Raw genomic sequence first — 22,537 nt, 5'->3', positions numbered from 1 at the left:
ATTTTGTTTTGCCAACCAAGCTTTTTTATAGGAGACGGTGTACACATACTGCGATTGTATAGTTGAAATCAACACTGCAACAACTATATGAGAACTTGCTTTTACTATGTGCATGATGACTGACATATCACTTCAGAGTCCAAGTTGGGATGATCTTGGTTGACCCCTCCAGCACAATATGTGTGAGGACCGTTGTATATTGTTAGTTCCCATATGTTGTTTTTCCTCTTCATTTTCGATACGCGAACCATCCAATTGCATCCGTTTTTGCGTCGTGCACAGTAGCATACATATTTTTTGGTCGTCGATCGGTTGACTCTGGACTGAACAAAATTATGGATATTGTAATTTTTGATAGCCATCATCGCTTCTTCTTTGCTTGAAAACTCCATGCCTAAAGATAACTCACTATTATTTATTGATGAGTAATATCCATAGTCACCGAGATGAGGCATATCTGCAAATTCTGGCCCGTACATTGCACCATAATCAGCTTCATACATGTGTACAGGAGGGTCAGCTTGTGCCATATTTCCTGGAACTTCATCATCATCGGAGTTGAATTGCGGTGATTCTGGGTGAATGAATAGTCCAGTCTCAGCACCATCCGCACCAGGCTCACGAAGCGGTTCTTCTGGTGGAGATGATGGTTCCTCCATGCTCTCCACATTTAGGTCGAAGAATCTACTACTTGCACGCCTTCCCCTTGAACTGGAAGGCATATCGACATTGAGATCGAAAAAGCTCGTAGTCGAATGCCTCCCCCTGGAGCTTGAAGTCATCGTGTCAAATGGAAACTGCACAGATGGTTGAGTCGATGACATCTCCATATGATCAAATAAATTTGCAGATAAAAATGCCTTCCCCTTGAACTGGACGCGGTGTTGCCATACGAATTGTTCGTGGACCCACCTCGTACATATCGTAAGGAGTTGCAGATGAATGTCTCCCATTATGCCATTAAAATCATTACACATTACTGTAGTCGGGCTGCCAACTTGATCAACTTGTTCAGCCAGCCCATAATGTGAGCTTAAAGATTAACCCCGAACAACACGCACTGAACAAATGTGCATACATCTCAATAGCGGCGTCTGAATAATTACTTTGAGCTTCAACCATCATTTGAACATCATCATTGTTCGAAAGTTCGAACGCTGTATAAGTTAATGACAACAATGATGTTGGAAATCTGTACTGCAACGACGACATTCTTCTATTACTTCCAACATGAATCTTCCTCGAAATCTTCGTTATCAGCTCCTCAAGAGTTGTGTTTCTCTTAAATGATATTTTAACACGCTCATTTGATATGAAAACAACGCCGGTTTCATCTTCTCGAATTTCACCATCATAATAAACAATAGCTGAAAGTCACGCCATTCTTTGAGTTTAAAAGTGAGGCAATATTATATCTGCAAAAAAATAACTTAAAAATCTAATTAAATAAATTATATATAAACGAAAATATAACACAAAATTTTTTTACACATCAACGTAAATAATTTAAATAATATAATTTTATATTATTACCTGTACCGTAAAACTATTTCGACGTATGCTCTCGCTTTTCAAATTTACAAACATAAAAATTAATTGAAAATAAATAGTATAATATTTTTTCAAATAATGATAATAAACAATAAGTATAATTAAATTTTTTTTAACAAAATTACCTTATAAACATATAAGGCGCGGTACCGACCCCGCGTTATATGTAATTATATAGCGTGGATCAAGGACCGCGTTAAATATAATTTTGGTACGACGTATAGTGCGGCCTCTGATCCGCGGTATACCCATAGCGCGGAGCAGGGGGCACGCTATACCCCATGTGTAACCCAGTCAGCGTATAGCGCGGTATAGGGGCGCGCTATACTCCACGTGACGCCAAATCAGCATATAGCGCGGTTCAGGGGGCGCGCTTTACTGCTATGAGTGTTAGATCGGGAAATATAATCTGACTGGTGTTAGATCAATAAATATACCGATCACCGGTGATTTTTGAAAAAAATCGCCTATTACGGCGAAGAGTAATGACAACGTCATTGAAAATAAATAATATAAAATTCAGGTGTACAAATGCAAAACCCGAGAATTAGTAACCCTACTTTGAAAATATCGAGAAATTTCAGGACCCCCTCACCATATAATACGTGGCTCGAGGATGGTTAGGTTTGCCCCATTTTACAGCCAAACACGGCTTTTTAGAAAGGAGAAAAAGACTTGTTTTTGTTGACCATCACTCTTTCTTACTTCTCATCTGCAATACCTGAAATAATGGCGACATCTTCTAGACGAAACAGTGGTCCGGTTCTCCGGTCCTCTCCCCATCCGGCCGGTTCTGCTCCCACTATGCTTCACAGTCGTCTTCTTCTTCTTATTCCTCAGGTTTTGCTTTCTCGAGTTCTAGCTTTTCTTCACGCTCCTCAACTTTCTTTAATCAACACAGATCCATCTCTCCCCCACGTATCAATATCTACAATCACTCCCACTCTGCGCCGTCCGTCCGATTCACTCTTGATAGCCGTCCGATCTCGCCGAACCGTTCGGTTACCACTGTTCGCAGAAACACCGAGGTGGTGAGGAATTTAGGGAGGCAGCCGCAGAAGAGGACCTGTATGTGTTCCCCAACCAATCATCCCGGTTCCTTCCGTTGCAGTCTTCACAGGAGTTTCAATAATTCGAACTCGGTGACCGGTTACGCGCCAAGTAATCGGCTTAATGCGCGTAGATCTGCGATGACGAACTCGCTGGTGAGAATCGGAGGAGTCGAAGGAGACCTGGTTAAAAGAGCGTTGTCGGCTTTAATAAGACCCTCGTCTCACCAGCAGCGTCGCCGAGCAGCGTTCCAGCCGAGGCCTAGCCGGCTCTCCGTGATGACTAGGGCGGGGGATTTATAAGGATTCCTTTAGCGGTAAGTGTAATTTTCCGGTGACCGGAGATCGAGCTTCGGAGAAACGCTAGGTGGTAGCGTTGAAGTCGGATTCCAGCGAAGAGGATGGAGATCTAGACGAACGATTCGGAACGGGCATGAATTTTAGTGTACTCCGGCTGACCGAAACCGTAAAAATCCGAGGAACGAGTTATCATATAGTTTGTTGGTGTAAATACATATATTGCAGGTAATGGCAAATTTGAGGACAAAAACAACAACAAAGAACCTAAATTCCCTTAAAATCTAATCTAATTCTGATCTAATCAAACTCTAATCTGAAATTCCCAGGCCAGATTAATTGATTTTGGCCATTAAACACCATTCCATCGCACTTTTCTTCTCGTGATCCGTTTGGTTTTAACGTTTTCCGTTCACCGTTTCCCTTTTTCCATTTCATCATCTTGTGTCTTTCCCCTTTTCCTTATTTTTTTTTTAATTTTTTCAATCTCCATTAATAGGATCATATTTAATTTACTTTTTTTTCTGATTGTTTTGCAGGTATCGGAATTGGACAAGTCCCAAACGTGGTCGGGATTTATATAGCCAGGTTTTAGTTGGACGCACGCGAGGGAGACATGAAAATGAAATGCATTTATTAGACCCCGAACTTTCTATATTTGAACAATTTATTAAAATGAAATTAAAATATAAAAAAAACATTTATATTTATTTATAAACATTTATTGGGTCAAGATTGATTGATTTATTGCTTTAATGTCAAGGATGGACATGATCTCACGGATTGAAGAACTAATCATATATTGTAACAAAAAAAAAAAAGAACCAATTATATATTTAAAGTGACAACTAATGTTCGGTCGTGCCCTCCAAATTTTTTAAGGTCACAAGTGGCACAATTATTTAGTTTAATTAAACGAAGGGACGCAAACTAAGTGACAACCATAGTTTTCAGAATCGGACCGGTTAACGAATCGGATCGGTTAATGAACATGTCATGCTATCGGTTTTCTGGTTCAACCGGTCGAATCGGTCTGACCGGTCGAAAGAACCGGACGACGTCATAATTATTTAAAAAATTAAATAAAAATATTAAAAATATTTAATAAAAAATAAATTTTTATATCAAAAGTTATATTCAAAGCAAGTCATAACATATATAAGTTAAAAACCATAAAATCAAGTGAAACAAAATGATTCAAATTAACTACAACATAATATTTAAGGTAAAACATATTAAATAATAAATATAATTATATAACTATAATTAAAAAATAAATTTGGAATTAAAAAAATCATAACAAAATGATATTGTTTGGTTTAATTTTTTTAAAAAACAATCCCACATGGCTAAGAAACATAGAAGAACATCCCAAAAGTCTAAAGAGTAAAAATATGAGAACAAAACAATCTCACATTGCTAAGAAACATAGAAGCGCATCACAACTAACTTCTATAAATAATAGAGGTAATTTGGCATTCAAAATCATGGAGCCTTTTGGTGAGCATTGAGTGAACTATTCTTTCACTTCAATCAAGCTCGAATTTTAAGCTTCAATCGAGCTTCTAATTTTTTTTTAGTTCAAGCCTTTTTGAGTTCAAGTTTCAATATTATATTTCGAGTTTGAGTTGAACTTGATAATTTTTAGCTTGTGAGTTTGAGTTGAGTTGAACTTACTTTTAAAGTTTTCAAGTTCGAGTCGAGCTTAGTAATACTCGAGTTCGACTTGGCTCGTTTAACAAACGACGTTGTTTGGTTTAATTTTTTTTTAAAAAAAAACAAAAATCTTGGTTTTTCTTGGTTTTCAGCCGGTTCGGTTCGAACGGTTCAGCGGTTCTGGCATGTTCACTAATAGCGGTTCAACCGGTTTAGATTAAATCGGACTAAGCAACGGTTCCTGGTTGAACCGACCGATCCGATCCGATTTTCAAAACAGAAGTGACAACCAAAGCTCATTGCACCCATATTAAAAGTTTATGGAATCATATCATGATCTCTAATTAAATCTAAAGTAAACTATTCTATGTCAACCTCTCATCTTATTAGAGATGGGCATAAGATTCAAATATGACGATTTCGACTTGGTTCGATCTAACCGGGTCGATTTTTTCAAAAAATCGAATTCAGATCAAGTTTTATTTAAAATAGGTTTGGGTTGAAGTCGAATTTAAGGTTAAAATAACCCAAATACCCTACCCTTCCATTCCCCACTTCACTCTTTACTCTTTCTTTAGTTTACTCTTTACTCGTTACTCTCCCTTCTTTCTGTGCAGAGAACTCGCGAATGGTAAGTTTGGATTTTTTTCATTTTCGTGCAAAAATATTTCACTCTTTAGAGTTTTAATTCATCAATTCATCACCCACTAAAACTCATATCTTAATTAAGAATGAAAATCAAAATCTAAAAGAGAAAAAAAAATATTTACCATAACAAAAGTATTGAGATTCTTCACTTTTACAAAGCACCGATTGTGGGAAGAAAAGTTAAATAAATGAAACTCTTGAGACAAATTAAGTTTCAAAAAAAAAAAAATAGTAACTACTTTAGGGTTTTACTCATTTTTTGTTGTTGTTAATGATTAACATAGTACAATTAGGAATAAATTAATTAAGTATGAAATATTGGAATGGGGGCGGTTACAATTAAGGATGGACATGGGACTCGAATTCGACTCGATTCGATCGGGTTTGATTTTTTTTAATAAAAAAATCGGGTTTGGGTCGGGTCAGATTTTTTAATGTGATGTTCGGGTCGGGTTTGTGTTCGGGATTAGGGTGAAAAATACCCAATCCGACCTCAAAAATATAATTTTACCTTATATATTTAGGAATAATTACAATAATACTCCTCTCTATATATATTTTTTCAATTAAGTCACTGTTTTTTATTGAATAAAAATATTTTTTTATAATTTTGGGTCGGGTCGGGTGAAAACTTGTTTTGGTTGGGTTGGGTCGGGTCTCGGGTGGAGGACTCATTGTTCTCGGGTCAGGTTAGGTGGACCAAAAACCCGACCCAACCTGACCCATGCCCATCACAATTTGTTTGTTAGATTTGTGTTTTTTAAATTTTATTTATTTTTTTCGAATAAAAATAATTAAAAAAAAATCGGGTCGGATCGAGTATCATATCTATGAATCGGGTCAAGGTCGAGGTCAGGTAAAATTTTTTACTTTTGGGTCAAGTCGGGTTTCGAGTCGAATCGGGTGGGTCGAAAATACAACCCAACCCATGCCCATCCCTATCTCTCATCCTCTCCCCCACCCACAAATGCAATTAATGCATTTTGCTATATTTTGCTATATTTTAATTTGTTGTAGTTAACAACTAATGCAATTAAACTATCTATGTACGCCCGTGCGATGGAATTCAAATTCGGGACATCAAGTGACCCAAGGCTTGATCTTACCAACTATGTTAAAATCTCATTAGATTAACGATACATTTATTAGTGTCACCAAAATGTAGCAATGGCTTATGCCCCCCACTTTCTATCTTTTTTAATGAGGGTCTTTAATTCTTTTCAATTCAGTAAAATTTTCAATTTTCTAACCTATTCTATCTTATTCATTTATTTAATTTTAAATTAAAATTTAATTATATTTTTCTTTTTTAATTCTATTTCTTTAATTTATCAAATATTCTTTAATTCTTAGTCTCTCTAATCTAACGTTAAAATAATGCATCATTTTTCATTTTTAGTTTATGGTTCAGAACCAAGTTTTATACCATATTCAGATTTAATTTTTTTAATTTATTCTCTCTTAATTAGATTTAATGTGTTTTCTTAACCAAATAATGAAAATATTGTTTGATAAGTTTAATTATTTTTCTGTATTTTGTTAATGAAATATTAAATTATTTGTTCAAAATAAGAAAATATATATTTATATTATAGTGACTTATTTTTGAATTTTGGTTCAGGGTCTGAAAATATTTTTAAATTTTTGTTCAAACTCTAAAAATTAGTATATATTTTTAATTTTTTTATGTATTTTTATTAAAAATATATTTTTGTCCCGTTGAAATTTTATAAGTTCGAGATTACCTATTGAAATTTTAAAAGTTTGAGGTTGATCGTGTAACATAAAATCATGTGTGTGTCTTGTTGGAGACAACTTCAATGAAGACTATATTGGAGTTTTGACTCTCTTTTTATCAGTTATAGAATTCTCCCCGCCTCTTCTTGTTGCACACTTGATAATAAAACAATAGTGCCTCGTGAGTTGGCAACGTCGAGTCAATGTGTTTGTCTCTTTGTGGAGACGACAATAACAATAATAAAACCCTATTCTCATATGTAATGTGATAAGAGGGAGGTAGGATAGTAGACTGTCTCTAATACCAGGTTGAGAACAGTTTTCATGGAGAGATTAGGGTTATTTCTTTAGAAACGGCAAGGGATATAGGGTGCTATTATTGCCAATGGATAAAGTCTGCCTAATCTTATGGAAAAGGGATGGCTGTTTTTACTTGCCACGTTGGGTCTCTTTGTCCGAATTTGTGTATTTCTCGTCGTTTCAGTGAGTCTTGGTTCGAGGAGGCGGCAAAGTTATTTGCGTATGGAGATTGGTATGGTAGGCGTTTGGAGTTTAAACAATTTATTTTTCATTAAGCTAAGATAATTATAAAATAGTATAAACTCTAAATATTCTCACTATTTAATAATGAACGTTTAATCAGTTTGTTGTAGGCTCTGGTGTTCGAACATGTGACCTCTAAGAATAATAACGATTCTTTTAACCATTGGGATAAGTTGTTCGTTAGTCAAACAATTTATATACCATCGATAAAGAAAATTTATAAAATTTATAATTTTATACTTACTCGATTGGATTTATATCCAACTCAATTCGAGATGATTTGAAGATTAGGAGATTAGTCAAACTAAAAAATTAATCAGTTTAATATAAACCCGAATCCACAATGATCCAATCTAGTACTTGATTTGATCAAATTTATTATAGATACAAACTAATTAAGGGTTTATTTTACCAATGCTTCAAAACCAAAAAAGAAATTAGTCGAATAGGACATGTGAAAGTTTATTTTAAGATATATGACATTTGTTATAGTGATTTGAAACTCGTCACTTCGAGATGACGCGTTTCAATAAAAAATAATTTTTATTTAAACATTTTTTATTGGAACTCATCATGTTTAGATGATAGTTCCATGAACATTATAAAAAATACCATAGATCTCAAAATAAACTTCTACTTACCCTATTTTTTAAAATAATTTACTCATCTGTCCTGTTGCACTAAAAATACTCTAATTAAGAAGATAGGTAAGCCCAAACTTCTAATAAATGAGATTATAGGAATGGAAGTTTGGAAAACATATCTTATGTTTTTATTTTTTAAAATAAAAATAAAGATGTAGTAAATAAAAAACACTACTCATACCATAAGTTTAGTGAATCTTTATGAGTTATTAACGACCCGCACGCAGTTTACAAACATAATTGTTTAAACTCAAAACTTTTAGAAATAATTTCTCTTTCATCATTAAAATCACTCGATGATTTATACAATTTAAAAATTTTACGACCCTTATATTTGTTAGTTATATAATCTATCTAGAACTACATTGATAATTAATTGATAACTTTATATATTTAGCCAAAAATAATAATAAATTTGTATATCAGACCTATTACTGCTTATAAATGATTTTGCAAGTTGAATATATATGGTGACTATGGTGCTGTTACAATGTGCAAGCTGGAATTGAAGGCAGTCATAACGTTCTTTCAATTGCAATGCACATGCACCTATGACTTCTCTTTTTTCTTTTTCTTTTTTTTTTTTGTATAATTACCGGTATTCGATTTATTGTTCAACTAATCCGAATAGAGTACTGCAGAAGTAAGTAGGAGTCTTAAAAAATACCCGACCCGGTTGATTCGACCCGCCGACCTACAATGAAAAACCAAGTATTTTTCTTAAAAAATACTCAACAGGGCCGGGTACCCGAATACCCGGTTACATTTATTTTTATATATATTATAATATTACATATTTAATTATTAATAATTTTATATGTTAAATTAAACTAATAAAAAAAAAAATCCCACACACCCAATAGTTGTATGTTTAATTATTAATATAATATTTTTTTTGACAAAATAAGTTATATTTTTTTTAAAAAAATTAATAATTTGAAAATGATAAAAATCTGGCTATCAGATTACCCGAATTACGGGTACCCACAAAATCCGGGTTGGGAAATGGGCCGGAAAATCAAATACCTAACTTTACTTAAGAGATCTAATGCCTCATCCACTAGACTAACTAGTTATTGATCATGTCTTCTCCTTTGATTGCTTGTATACATATATGCATTGAATGGTTACGCTCCATACGCAAAATGCAAACTCAAATTTAGTACTAATTAAACCTTAATTTAGTACTTCCTTTGTCAGCTGGACATAATCGTAAAATTTTATGTTAGAAACGGTATTTTATAAAATTCTTTGAGTGCAGAAAAAAATCAATAAAAAATATCTAAAATATGTAATGATTTGAAATTTTTAGAGAGGTGACGGACTTCAACCAGTTCGTCCATCCTGACCGAAGGAGACGAGGTCCGAAGCAATTGCAAACTCAAATTTGGTAAACAATTTAGGTATTTTCTCTTCCACTTTCTCTTATTCATTCAACACAAATGATGTATACACCAAACAAGGTATGAAAGACAGAAAATTGCCCATTTGAAGGATGATTACATGTCAAGCAAACCATAAATCTTCAAACTTTATGTAATTATATAAAAAAAAAACTTGTGTATTATCAAACAATGGGCAATGACATGCTTATTGATGGTAGGAAAACTGTAGAAGAACCTTGTGTATTACCAAATCTCTCACCTTTGCAAACACCAAAACACACAGGAAAATATACATGTGTGTAAATCAAGTAGGTTTCATGTCCTGAAACAGTGTTTCCCAAAATGTATGTTCAACCAAGTCCTTGTTGTTGTGATCACCATGGACCTTGGGGCACGGGCTCCTATTTGCCACCATCAACCTCTCATGCGCCATTGCAACATCAACGGAACCAGATATGATCGGGCTCTTATAGCTGAACACCAACCTCTCCTGCAATTTCCTGTCCAGTGGCCCTGATAATTTCAAGCTCCTAGGAGTCACCAGCAACTTCTCCTGTCCTCTATAATCCAAGGGACCCGATTTCGCTATCGTCCTGGTTTTCTGCAGTGGATGATGCTCAATCTTCATCTCCTTGTTCCTCTTCGACAATGCTTCTCTCCACTTATCTTTATACGAAACCGGCTCCGGTGCCGGCAGCGGCAGCGCCTTTGCTGTCTCGTGGTGAACCAACTTGTTAACGTACCTGTTGAAGCACTTTCTACTTTTGACGATTGCTAATATGAGCTTTGACAAGCCATTAGGGGCCTCCCTAACTTCTTTCCTAGCGAGCTTGAGGATCACCAGCCTGTGTTTGGCAACGGAGATGCCCATGCTCTGAAGGAACTCATGGTTGAAGTATGGTAAATCCTCTCTTTGGAGCTCGTTGCCAGAAAAGGCAAGGGCGTACTTATAGACAAGTGAGATCTCGAGGCCAGTTTTGGATAACCAGGAGTACCAGTCCATGGCTTCCGGTGGTTGGATTATGCCATAGGATGGTTACAGAACTGGCGGGTGTTATAAGATGGTTGCATGCATGTGAGCGCTCCAATAAGTGTCCCGAGTAGTGCTTTAAAAGAATCAAGTAAATGTGGTGGGTGTGTAAGGTTTATCTTTTCTGTCATCTTTAATTGAAATGGAGAGGGACGCAGAACGAATTTCATTAATATGAGTTTAGGGAACTTACCCATATTTTTTTTATAAAAAAAATGGATACTTTGTATTGATTAGTATACAAGGTACACCACCCATGAACCTCATTAAAAAATCTCCCTAAACCTATTGGAGGAAAAAGAGTGAACCATGAGGTGGAAAAAAAAGAAGTCGTAATCGAGCTCATGAGAAACTGCAGTTGACAACAAAGAAATGTCTAACCCGCTGTCATGAAAACAACTACAAACAGAGACATAAACCAGCCGAGAAAAACACAAAATGAAGAGCTGCAATACAACTGACCACATAAACTCCTGCGGAAAGGCACCAGAGTAGAACTCAACAAATCCACTACCGTTGAAACCACCAAAACGCCTAAGAACCCAAGATCATAACACCAAGGACCATCCAAATAGCACTCCCTTCGCCCTCGCATCAAGAAGAACCGTATATAAACCTAGACTCACTTCATTACAATCTATAATCAAATCAAAATACACACTTAAGAAAAACGGACCAGACCCCCGCAACACATCTGACAAAAAGCACGCTCAGAGTGGTTCTCAAAGAACCGAAAAAAACTGTAACTAACATCAACGCATAACTAACGACGAAAGCTTCTAAAGAACCACATTTTCAGGACTACCAACCTCAAGTCCAAGTTGTCTACTTAAATACGCTGCCTCCTACGCTTCAATAAAAGTTCCATCCCACCTTTGTTTTAAAACAAAATCTGAAATAGATGTACCTGATAATTCGGATAATAAAAGATCTGATTTCTTCAAATTGAATTTCTTCAGCGCAAGATATCTTCTTCTCCTCTCAGCTTTGGATAGGACTTTTCCCTGAATATCCAGCATAGATCCAAATTTCTTCAACTTCAAATTTTTGATAAAGGACCGGACAGGCAGAGACGACGCCTCCTCAAAATCACACCCGACAGGAGGCTGAGATAAAGATCCTTCATCCCCTTTTCGAAAAGAACCTAACTCTACAATCGGACTATCGACACAACCATTGATCAACATCCTATCCAAAGGCGAAGAAGGGCCATCTAAAGCATTTTCCACGTGAGCATTAGCTAATTCCATTGCAAAACCCACCAACGAATTATTAAAATCCTCCACCAATTTCAAATTTCCACTCCTTTGACAAGATTCCTCATACGCCACATTGTTCACGCGCATTTCATAAGGCGACAAAGCCAACTCTAAATTAATCCCAACAACAGCAGAACTTAACTCCACTAAAGGGTCCTCGTGCGATAATAAAATTCCCTCCACCGCATTATAAATGCTGCTCCTCTGGCACAAAGCAACGTGCGCATTTGCCCCATAACGGGCTGCCTGGGAATCAGATTCCATAACGTGCGCAGTTGCTACTGAAAGCCACGGTCCATCCTCAGCACTCGAACCATCTTTGATCTCACGATTTTCTGTTTGAACACCTTCCATGTGAATGGAATCAAAATTAACACGGGACGACAATCCGGCACCTATCTCCAGCTCGAAAGACTTATCAGGCGAGCCAGCATCAAGCTCACCCACCCCGGAACCCGGATAAGCAACTTACCCATCTTTTGTTTGGTTGAATTGAGTTTAAACTATTTTTCGTGATAAAAAAATTATTGTTTGCTCTAATGATCCGAGTATAAATATCTACGTCTTTTCAATGTGTGTGGTTGGTTAGAAACAATAAGACTATCTCTTATATTTCTTGTCTAAAAAGAATATTTCCTCTTCGACTTATAAAAAAACGCAAATCGAATATAAATTAAATATCATCATTTACATAAAATACCTTACTATTTGAAGAAACATGCATTGCACAATTTGAATAAGAACAAATTAATTATCATTTTTTATAAATACTCACCTTATTTCAAGTTCATTTTTTGTTAGAATGTCATATCAAATCGCACAGCTTCGATCAAGGAGTACTTCTCATGTCTATTCTATAAATATATATTCTTGAAAAATATTCGAATAAAAATAAATTTATGATACTAACACATAAAACAATTTCAAGAAGAGCAAGATATATACATGAATACATAAGTATCAAATATATAACATAAATGAATATATACGTGTATATATGTATATGCTAGGTATATATACGAGTGTAAATGGCAAAAACACGTGTATGCAATATAGTAAATAAATACATTTATTGCATGTAAAATCATAATATATAATATAGCACACATTTATGTACAAACATGTATATATGAATTAAAGACAAAATGGAAACATGGAATCATTTAAAAAAACAGAATGCAAACAAGGGAAGCTAAGCGTACTTAAAAGGACTAAATAATAGTAACAGTAATTTAAAGGACTAAACTTCCAACTCGATACGTATGTACCGATGAAGACTCTCCCATCGTATCTCACACAAATCAGCCGCCACAAGTTCCGGTGATAGATATGCAAAAGTTATCTTCTGAAGAGGAGTTGGATTAGTTGCATCATGCATGCAAGGAATGGGGTTTCTTCCAGGTACTTGTTTTCTCCTACCTATATGTTGCTTTATACTTCCGCTTTTCAAAACTATCGACCGAGATTACTCGGTATTGTATGAGATTTTGGGGTTTTAATTTAAAAGATGGAGCCCTGGTGCAGTTAATCAACCATGGGGTGAGCTCTTCATTGGTGGAGAAGATGAAGATGGAGACCCAAAAGTTTTTCAATCTTCCAATGTAAGAGAAGCTGCTGCTTTGGCAAAAACCAGACGAGGTAGAGGGATTCGGGCAGGCCTTTGTTTTCTCCGAAGATCAGAAGCTTAAATGGGCAGATATGTTCTACATGATCACCCTTCCACCTTATTTGAGAAAACCTCACTTGTTCCCTATTCTCCCACCGGCCTTGAGGTTCTTCTTATCTCCATTTGTTAAACAATCCCGTATCCTTTATATTGATGGAGTAATCTATTTCCTTAAACAACTGATTGCAGAGAAACCTTGGAATCTTAATCTGCAGAACTCAGAAATCTTGCCATGACACTGTTGGACCTGATGGATGAACTATTATCCCCCATGTCCAGAACCAGAGCTCGCAATCGGTCTCAACTCTCATTCTGATATTTCCGGCCCCACCGTTCCACTCCAGATCAACGAGACTGAAGGTCTGCAGATAAGGAAAGATGGGGTTTGGGTTCCGATCAAACCACTTCCCAATGCTTTTGTGATCAATATAGGAGACATTATGGAGGTAATTATTATTGACATAGTTGCACCATTTTTCTGATCTAAATTGTCAGCAGATGAATAGTATTTGGTGTCTGAGTCTGCAGATAGTATCCACTATCCAACGGGTTTTACCGAAGCGTTGAGCACCGTGCGACGGTGAACTCGGTTAAAGAAAGGATATCGGTGGCTACATTCTGTAGCCCAAAATTGGAAGGAGAAATGGGACCAGCACCGAGCCTGATTTCTCCACAAACTCCACCACTGTTCAAGAGACTAGGCATTACTGATTACTTCAAAGGTTTTCTTTCGCGCAAGCTCCATCGAAAATCCTATTTTGGATACCTTAAGGCTGCCTTCGAACCAGTAGCTTTGAACGTTTAGATATTTTAAATATCAAGATCTCAAATAGTTAATAATAAGTGAAATTATAACAAAAAGAAAATGGAATTGTGTTGCAGTTAATCAACCATGGGGTGAGCCCTTCACTGGTGGAGAAGATGAAGACGTAGACCCAACAGTTTTTCAATCTTCCAATGGAAGAGAAGAAGAAGCTTTGGGAAAAACCAGACGACGTAGAGGGATTCGGGCAGGTCTTTATTTTCTCTGAAGATCAGAAGCTTGACTGGGGAGATATGTTCTTCATGGTCACCCTTCCAATTTATTTGAGAAAACCTCACTTGTTCCCTTATCTCCCAACCGCCTTCGGGTTCTTTTGATCTCCATCTGTATCCTTTATATTGATGGGATAAACTTATTGTTATTCTATTTTCTTAAATGATTGATTCCAGAGAAACCTTGGAAGCTTATTGTGTAGAACTGAAACATCTTGCCTAGAAACTGTTGGACCTGATGGCAAAAGCTTTAGGGATGGATCCTAATGACATGGAGGTTTTGTTTGAAGAAGGGCAGCAGGGGATGAGGATCAACTATTATCCCCCATGTCCAGAACCAGAGCTTGAAATTGGTCTAAACCCTATTCTGATTCCGGTGGCCTCACAATTCTACTCCAGATCAACGAGACGGAAGGTCTGCAGATAAGGAAATATGGGGTTTGGGTTCCGATCAAACCACTTCCAAATGCTTTTGTCATCAACATCGGGGAAACTATGGAGGTAACAATTATTGATTTAGTTCCACCATTTTTCTGCTCCATATGGTCAGCAGATGAATGGTATTCGGTGTTCTGAATTTGCAGATAGTATCCAACGGGATTTACGGAAGCGTTGAGCACCGTGCGACGGCGAACTCGGTTAAGGAAAGGATATCGGTGGCTACGTTCTACAGCCCAAAATTGGAAGGAGAAATGGGACCAGCACCAAGCCTGATTTCTCCACAAACTCCGCCGCTGTTCAAGAGAATAGGCGTTGCAGATTACTTGATAGGTTTTTTTATCCCGGGAGCTCCATGGAAAATCCTATTTGGATACCTTACGGCTACCTTCGAACCAGTAGTTGTAAAGGTTCAGATGTTTTAAAAAATATATTCTAAGATTAATAAATGAGAAAATAACCACACTAACAAAAAAAATACCTTATTATATACGAATTTAATCAATTTTTTTAGATTTGTCAAAATGACCAACAAATTCGCAACACGATTTCAAATTCGCAACGCGAATTCTAATTTTGCAACTCAGTTTTTAATTTCGCAACGCGAATATGTAAATCGTAACACAGAAGTCAAATTCGCAACGCGATAGTCAAATTCGCAACGCGATAGTCAAATTCGCTACGCGAAAGTCAAATGTTTTTACGCGAAACACAATATTAATTTCGCAACACAAATGTAAACAATATTATAGCAAATCATCTCTAACTTAAAACCCTAAAGCACAACTCAGTCTCATCTCCATCTCTCACTCTCTACGGCGATATCCGTCCCTATCTCCGATGAAATCCGTCCCCATTTCCGACGAAATCCGTCTATCTCCATCTCTCAGATCAACCCTCGCAACCATTCACGGTCAGAAATGAAAAATCAACCACCGATGGTTAGTTTTTTTAATCTCTTATTTTTTATTTTGAAATTTTTGTATTATTATTAGATTAACTATTTCACTGAGATTGCTAAATTCATTCGGTTGTTGCCAATACTGCTAAACTGTTTAGTCTTTAACCATGTGAAGTTAGTATTTATCTTTGTTTTGTCTTTTTGTTGAAGAAACCCTAAATCACAATACCAAATTCGTAAAATGAAAATCGCAACGCGAAACTAAAATCGCGTTGCGAATTTAAGTTTCAGAAACTTCTTTTATTCTGCAAATTGAAACTTGAATGAATTATATTGCTTCAACAAAAAAACAAAGACAAATACTAACTTCACAGTATTGCTAATTTAAGTTTCAAGAATAAACTACTACTCTTTATGTTATTCTTGAACCTGCACTAAACCTATATGTTGTCCTTTTAAATGTTTATATAAGTGCTTACTTATGGAATGTTATCTGATGCATTTTGTGAACTATGATGAAATAATGACTTGGGTGAATACCGTGCTAGTTTGAAACATATATGTCTTTGTTTTCACTGTTTAATATCATGTCTATTTATAGTGTATAATTTGTAGTTTTTGGTATATCTAACTTGGTATGTTTATTGTTTTTGTAGAATTTTTTTCGGCTGCATTGACCTTAAGGAATAAATTGAGCCTAGCCACTAAAATTGCGTAGACGCTTACACCTCTACAAAGAAAATTGTTTGAGGATACTTGCTTCGGGCCGTGGCTGAAAGTGCAACATACGGGTGTAGATGCTATGTTGACACATTTGTTTCTTCAGACCACGACTAACGATCTACCCGAGGGGGTACAACGTGGTGATGAGGAGATATGATTTCATTTTCCTTCGGCACCGGCATATACTTGTTTTGGACGGGAGGAGTTTTGCTTAATCACCGGTCTACGCTTCGGAAACGATGATGTAGGTCGGTACACTAGTCATATCGCTCGTCCATCATGGTTATATCGGGGTTTTCCTAAGTTGGCAAAGTCGAAGCCGAGTATACATGTTGATGACTTGAAGAGATTATTTGATAAATATGGTTTTACTCGGATGGATGGCCTTGATGTTCTCCGAGTATGCCATTTACTACTTTTTCATGCTGACTTTTTAGGAAAAGAGGGCAGACAATCAATCTCTGAGGACCTAATATTATTGGTAGAGGACCTAAATGCATGGAACATGTTTCCGTGGGGTTCATATATATGGAAAGCTACCTGGAAGAAATTGTCGTCTGCCTTCGAGGACCGAAAAAGTTTACGGGGCGATGGTTCTAAATACACTTTGACAGGCTTTACATGGGCCTTTAAGGTAAGAATTTCTATATAATGTTTCCAAAATTATAATTAATTATTTAACAATTACTAATGTTTGTTTATTATATTGTTTGTAGATTTGGATATTTGAGGCTTTCCCCAGCATGCAGACATATGCGATAAAAAGATCAAATGATATTCCTAGGGCTATTACCTAGAAGAGGATCCGCATGTTGGATTGGGAAGACTTACTCCCATATACGGCGATTAATGATGTAAGTTAACACACAAATACTACCATATATAAACAAGTTATTACTAGTACACGTTTAACTTTGTTTGAGCTTTTATATTGTTAGGAGGCCAACTACCCATTACAGAGGCTGACACCCTCAGATGCTGAGCTTGCCACTGATTGGCTAGTAAGCGGTTTTTTGATGGGACAGATGATGAGCACCCCCCACTTCGAGAGCCATCACCCCATCAGGCCGATTCTATAGCTCGACACCCGGAGCCATCACCTGGTCGAGCCTCTTCTCCACCTCCACCATCACCTATTCCATCACATCATCGAGCCTCTTCTCCACCATCACTTCATGATAGGCGGCCGACAAAGAGGCTCTGTCTATCTCCATCTCCATGTTCTCCACCTCCACGGGATAAGTTAGAAGAGTTACGTGATGAGGTCGGTGCTTTGCGTCATGAGGTCGATACTTTACGTGAAGACAATAGTGCATGGCATGACGAGATTCATTCTTTACGTGGTGAGGTGGATTTTTTACGCGATGACAATGCGCTTCCTGGTGAGGTATATACTTTACGTGACGAGGTGGCCGCTCTACGCGAGATTGTTTCATCGTTGCAGAATAAGGTTCATACTCTACGCAATGAGGTAAATTTGTTTAATACAATGCAAATAACCTTTTTTTCGGCATTATTTATTTATTTACTGATTTATGTATTAATTTATTTTCAGCGGCCCGATAAGGTAGATGCTTTACGTCGGGTTTATCTTGCACGACGGGGTTCACGCATCAGACGTCATGCACGTGCCATTATGTCTCCGTTCACCCCACTAGTGCCAAGACTCCGTAAGAATAAGCCCGATGCACCTATAATCATTCAAGAGGCGCCTTGTATCGTTCAAGAGGCCCCTCTCATCATCGAAGAAGCCCCTCCCACCGTTCAAGAGGCACCTATCATCGTTCAAGTGGTCCCGCCCGCCGTTCAAGAGCCCGATTCATTTGGCGTCATATATCGACATATTGATAAACCCCCTCCTGTGCCCGATATAATAGATGTGTGTTGGCTTTCGTATGAGTTATCGGCCAGTACCATTCCTCAGCAGGAGATGGAAACACTACCGGACAAAATTACGGATAATACCCTTTGGGCTAAGACCGCAGTTGATTTTTATCTACATGAGCGGAGCAAGGGGTGTTATTCTGACCTATGCCAAATCGACAATGCTATTCATTTGTTTCTTGATCGGTCTTGGTGGGGTACTTTATTAGGGGTTGAAGATAATGGCTACCTCGAAGGGGGTAAGTATTATATTCTCCTTATATTGCATTTTGATTAATTTTTTTAAATTATTAATAAATTCACTAATATATTTATTTTTATAAAACAACATATTGATGCATGGGTGTCACGTCTTCTAATAATAAGGAAATTGAAGAAAAGAGGTACTCGATGGACTATTATGCCGACGTCTTTTCACGCAGCTCACTTGAAGGATCAGAGAGATGCTTCATATAAGTTGGCTATTGGAAAAACTAAACTTTATCCTGCGTGGTGGGAGGTCGATAAGGTTAGTATTTATTTTTTGAATATTTTAAAGGTTTTCATAAATTTTATTTGATGTGTGCAATTATTTATGATTGTAGGTGTTTATGATAGCATGTTGAATTACATACCATTGTCTGATTTGAGAGATATTATTACAAAGAGATGGAGCGATCATTTGGCTAAATACTTGAATGCGATTGATTATTGGACAAAATCTGGAAACAAGAAGCCAAAGAAGTTCAAAATTACAATGATCAGAGACGAGACTGCGCCACAACAAACGCAGGGAGCCAGAGGGGATTGTGGTCCTCTCGTATGCTTGTGCTTGGAACGTTTGACGACAGGAAGTATAAAATATCTACCTCCCACAGATAGAGATAGAGCTGTAGTAGGCTTGTGGTTTCGGCATTATATGGTCAGATCGATATATACGAGATGTTGCCTACCTGCATCCGCGTGCTGAAAGTTGTACATAAACAATTGGTAAGTTTGAGCAAGTGTTGTTAACATATATACTCTTTAATTGGTTTAAAAATATTTGGTTAAGTACCTAGAATTCAGTAATTTGCTGTTTGTTGGTTTTAGATGTGTAGAAAGTGTTGTTTGAGCAAATGTTTGGTTTATGTAGGTTAATCCTGAAGTGAGCTGCGTGAAATGTATTTGTGCATAAACAACAGTCCGGGGTACACTTTTTTTTCTTTGTTTAATTGAATTTTACATTGAAAGTTGATTTGTTTAATTGATGAGAAAAATAAGATTTATTTTTTGATTAATTGATTTGTAAAAGTTGATTTGTTTAATTTGATTTGTAAATAAGAATTATTTTTTTGCTTGTTTAATTGATTTGTAAAAGTTGATTTGTTGTTTCTAAAAAATTCAATATGCATTATGGTTGAAGGCAAAAAAGACCTGTTGAAGGTACAAATTCGCAACGCGAAAGTTACGCGAAAGTCAAATTCGCAACGCGATTTTTGATTTGCGAATTTGACTTTCGCGTTGCGAATTTTACTTTCGCGTTGATCGCAACATACAACATCAAGGTTAAATTGATATTGAAATTCAAACTCAAATTGAAATTTAAATTCATAATCCAATTACATATGAAATGAATTTGAAATGCAGTGTTAAATTGAACATGGAAATTGCATAATTGATTCATACTGTTCAAGTAACATGCTTTATGAACCATCAAGCTAAAAGACAATATTGATTGAGTTCAAAGCTGAGTTGTGAGTTGATGGGTTTTATCACACTTGTCACATGGTTAGAATAAAGTACTCACATGGAAGAGATAGATTGTTTTGTTATACACAACCCATCTCATCTGAATGAAAATATACATACAATATAATCAAACCAAAACATATATACACAACAAATTTATACATAACAATGTTCAAATAATGTACCCACAAAAATGAAATTAATCCGATGAAAAAGGGTTATTTCTAACGAAGTCCGGAACATTATTTTTCCAAATAATGTACTCATAACAATGTTCAAATAATGTACCCACAACAATGTTTAATTGATTTGTTGTTTAATTTTCAATCTGCATTATGTTGAAGGTAAAAAAGACCTGTTGAAGGTAAATTCGCAACGCGAAAGTCAAATTCGCAACGCGAAATAAGCGTTGCGAATTTGACTTTCGCGTTGCGAATTTGACTATCGCGTTGCTCGCAACATACAACATCAAGGTATATACAACATCAAACACATTCCAAGCTATAAATACAAGCTAAGGACACTTGAAGAAGCAAGAGAACAACTATCCAAGCAATCAAACACAAGAGAAAATCTCAACATGATAACAACTGAACAGATCATAGCAATGTTCAAACTCAAGTTACTAATGAATGTCTAACTGAAAATGTATGCATTCACACATAAAATACACATAATACAACGTTTGCATTTAAAAATCACCTAAGTTAATAAGTCCCAAAATGTGAAGCCGGTTGTGATTGGGATTTTGATTTTGATTGCAATTTTGATTTCCTTTTGCTTGGCACCATATGAGCTTTGGATTTTGATGAAGATCCATTTTTTGGTAGAGGAAAAGATGACACTGGTGATCCACAGGTCAACCTTGTATGACCACTTTTCTTGCACCGACTACATGTCGATATCCTATTCTCTTCACCCTTAGATGGTATACGATCATGATTTTTTGGTCGGCCAGGTAGCCTGCTATCCATGACTGGTGGCAATACTGTTTGTAAGTCATCTGGTATGTCCCATTCAGAAGGATGTGGACATGGGTAGACAATCTCGGCATAAGTCTGTCGATATACTTCTGTAGTGTAGCAATCCATAGCGTATGCGCTTGAATCATCTTGGTTTAGATGAAGAGCAACTTTTATAACATGGCCACATGGATAACCAGATGTTTGTCATTTCTTACAACTACACGTCTTTGCATTTAGATCGACAAGCCCATTTAACTTATTATCCAATACTTCAAACAAAGTGTTTGAACATGGTTCAACTCTCCATGATGTTGACTTCACAACACGTTTCGTTATTTTTTTTTCAGTCCATGGTGTAACACGACGTTCCAATGTTCCTGTAAATTTAAATAAATAATACTTAGTAAAATATATGATAAGTTACGAATTTAAAGAAATAATACCTGCATGGTTTCTTTTCTTGTAGTACCACTATTGAATAGAGGCTCGAAAAAACTCCATTAACATAGTAATGGGTAATTTCCGGGAATGACGACTTAGAGCGTTGATTGATTCTGCACTATTAGACGTCATGAAACCATATCTTGCTCCAAGTTGATGTACTATTGACCATATTTCAAACCCGACAACTTCTAGTGTTTGAGCACATTGAGGCAAAACATGTCTTAAACAATTTATATGCTTATTAAAATCCACTTCCTAATAAACTTTTACAGCCTTCCAGTATGTCCATTTGTGATTTTTTATACCAGCAGACCTTGATTTTAGATTTCTGTACAAATGAACATCACAAAGTCCATGAAAAGCATCTAGGAAACACCTTCTAATAGCGTTGTCAATTGAGTTTGCCCTATCGGATATGATTTTCAGATTGCTAATAGGACCTATGCAATCCCTAAGATGCCCCATAAACCATATCCATGAATTAGAGGTTTAAGATTTGCCAACCCCGTAAACTATTGGCAGTATCCCAATGTTAACATCCATGGCTACTGCTAATAAGTTTACTCCAAGGTATCGACATTTCAAATGTGCTCCATCAACTATAATAATTGGGCGCATGCAAGTAATAAACGAACGAATCTACAAAATCATATACACAAGAAATATAATCATTTAAATGTGAAATGCATGCAACTAACAAAAATGAGTCAACAAAATTATAATTATTTACTAACCGCAACACCAATGGCGATAAACAGCAACTCAAAGCGTCCATCTCTATCTGTTTTGATATGAGTTACCGACCCAGGATTTTTCAGCTTTAAATTGTGACAATAAGCCGGAAGTTGGGCAAACGATGCTTCTGGCGACCCCCTCAACAATTCCAAGGCATAACATTTGGCTCTCCAAGCTTGAGAATATGAGATACTAATCTTGAACCGAGCATTCATGTCAGTCATAATTTCATGTCCC

The 22,537-nt window shown here is 36.4% G+C and overlaps 1 protein-coding gene and 2 pseudogenes across 1 annotated transcript; 2 read left to right on the top strand and 1 right to left on the bottom strand.

The window, feature by feature from the left end:
- The first annotated feature begins 2,192 nt into the window (after positions 1-2,192).
- On the top strand, positions 2,193-3,039 carry LOC120124189 (annotated as a pseudogene).
- Positions 3,040-9,687: 6,648 nt separating this feature from the next.
- On the bottom strand, positions 9,688-10,758 carry LOC120124176. Its single transcript, XM_039142902.1, has one exon. It carries the CDS (start codon positions 10,511-10,513, stop codon positions 9,815-9,817), a length of 699 nt encoding a protein of 232 aa, XP_038998833.1. The 5' UTR covers positions 10,514-10,758; the 3' UTR covers positions 9,688-9,814.
- A 2,293-nt stretch (positions 10,759-13,051) lies between these two features.
- Positions 13,052-15,340, top strand: LOC120124234 (annotated as a pseudogene).
- The last annotated feature ends 7,197 nt before the right edge of the window (positions 15,341-22,537 follow it).

The sequence above is a fragment of the Hibiscus syriacus genome, unplaced genomic scaffold (assembly GCF_006381635.1).
Source record: "Hibiscus syriacus cultivar Baekdansim isolate YM2019G1 unplaced genomic scaffold, ASM638163v2 tig00110415_pilon, whole genome shotgun sequence".
NCBI lineage: Eukaryota > Viridiplantae > Streptophyta > Magnoliopsida > Malvales > Malvaceae > Hibiscus > Hibiscus syriacus.
The sequence above is the reverse complement of the archived record's forward strand: the minus strand, read 5'-3'. Positions and strand labels throughout refer to the sequence as shown.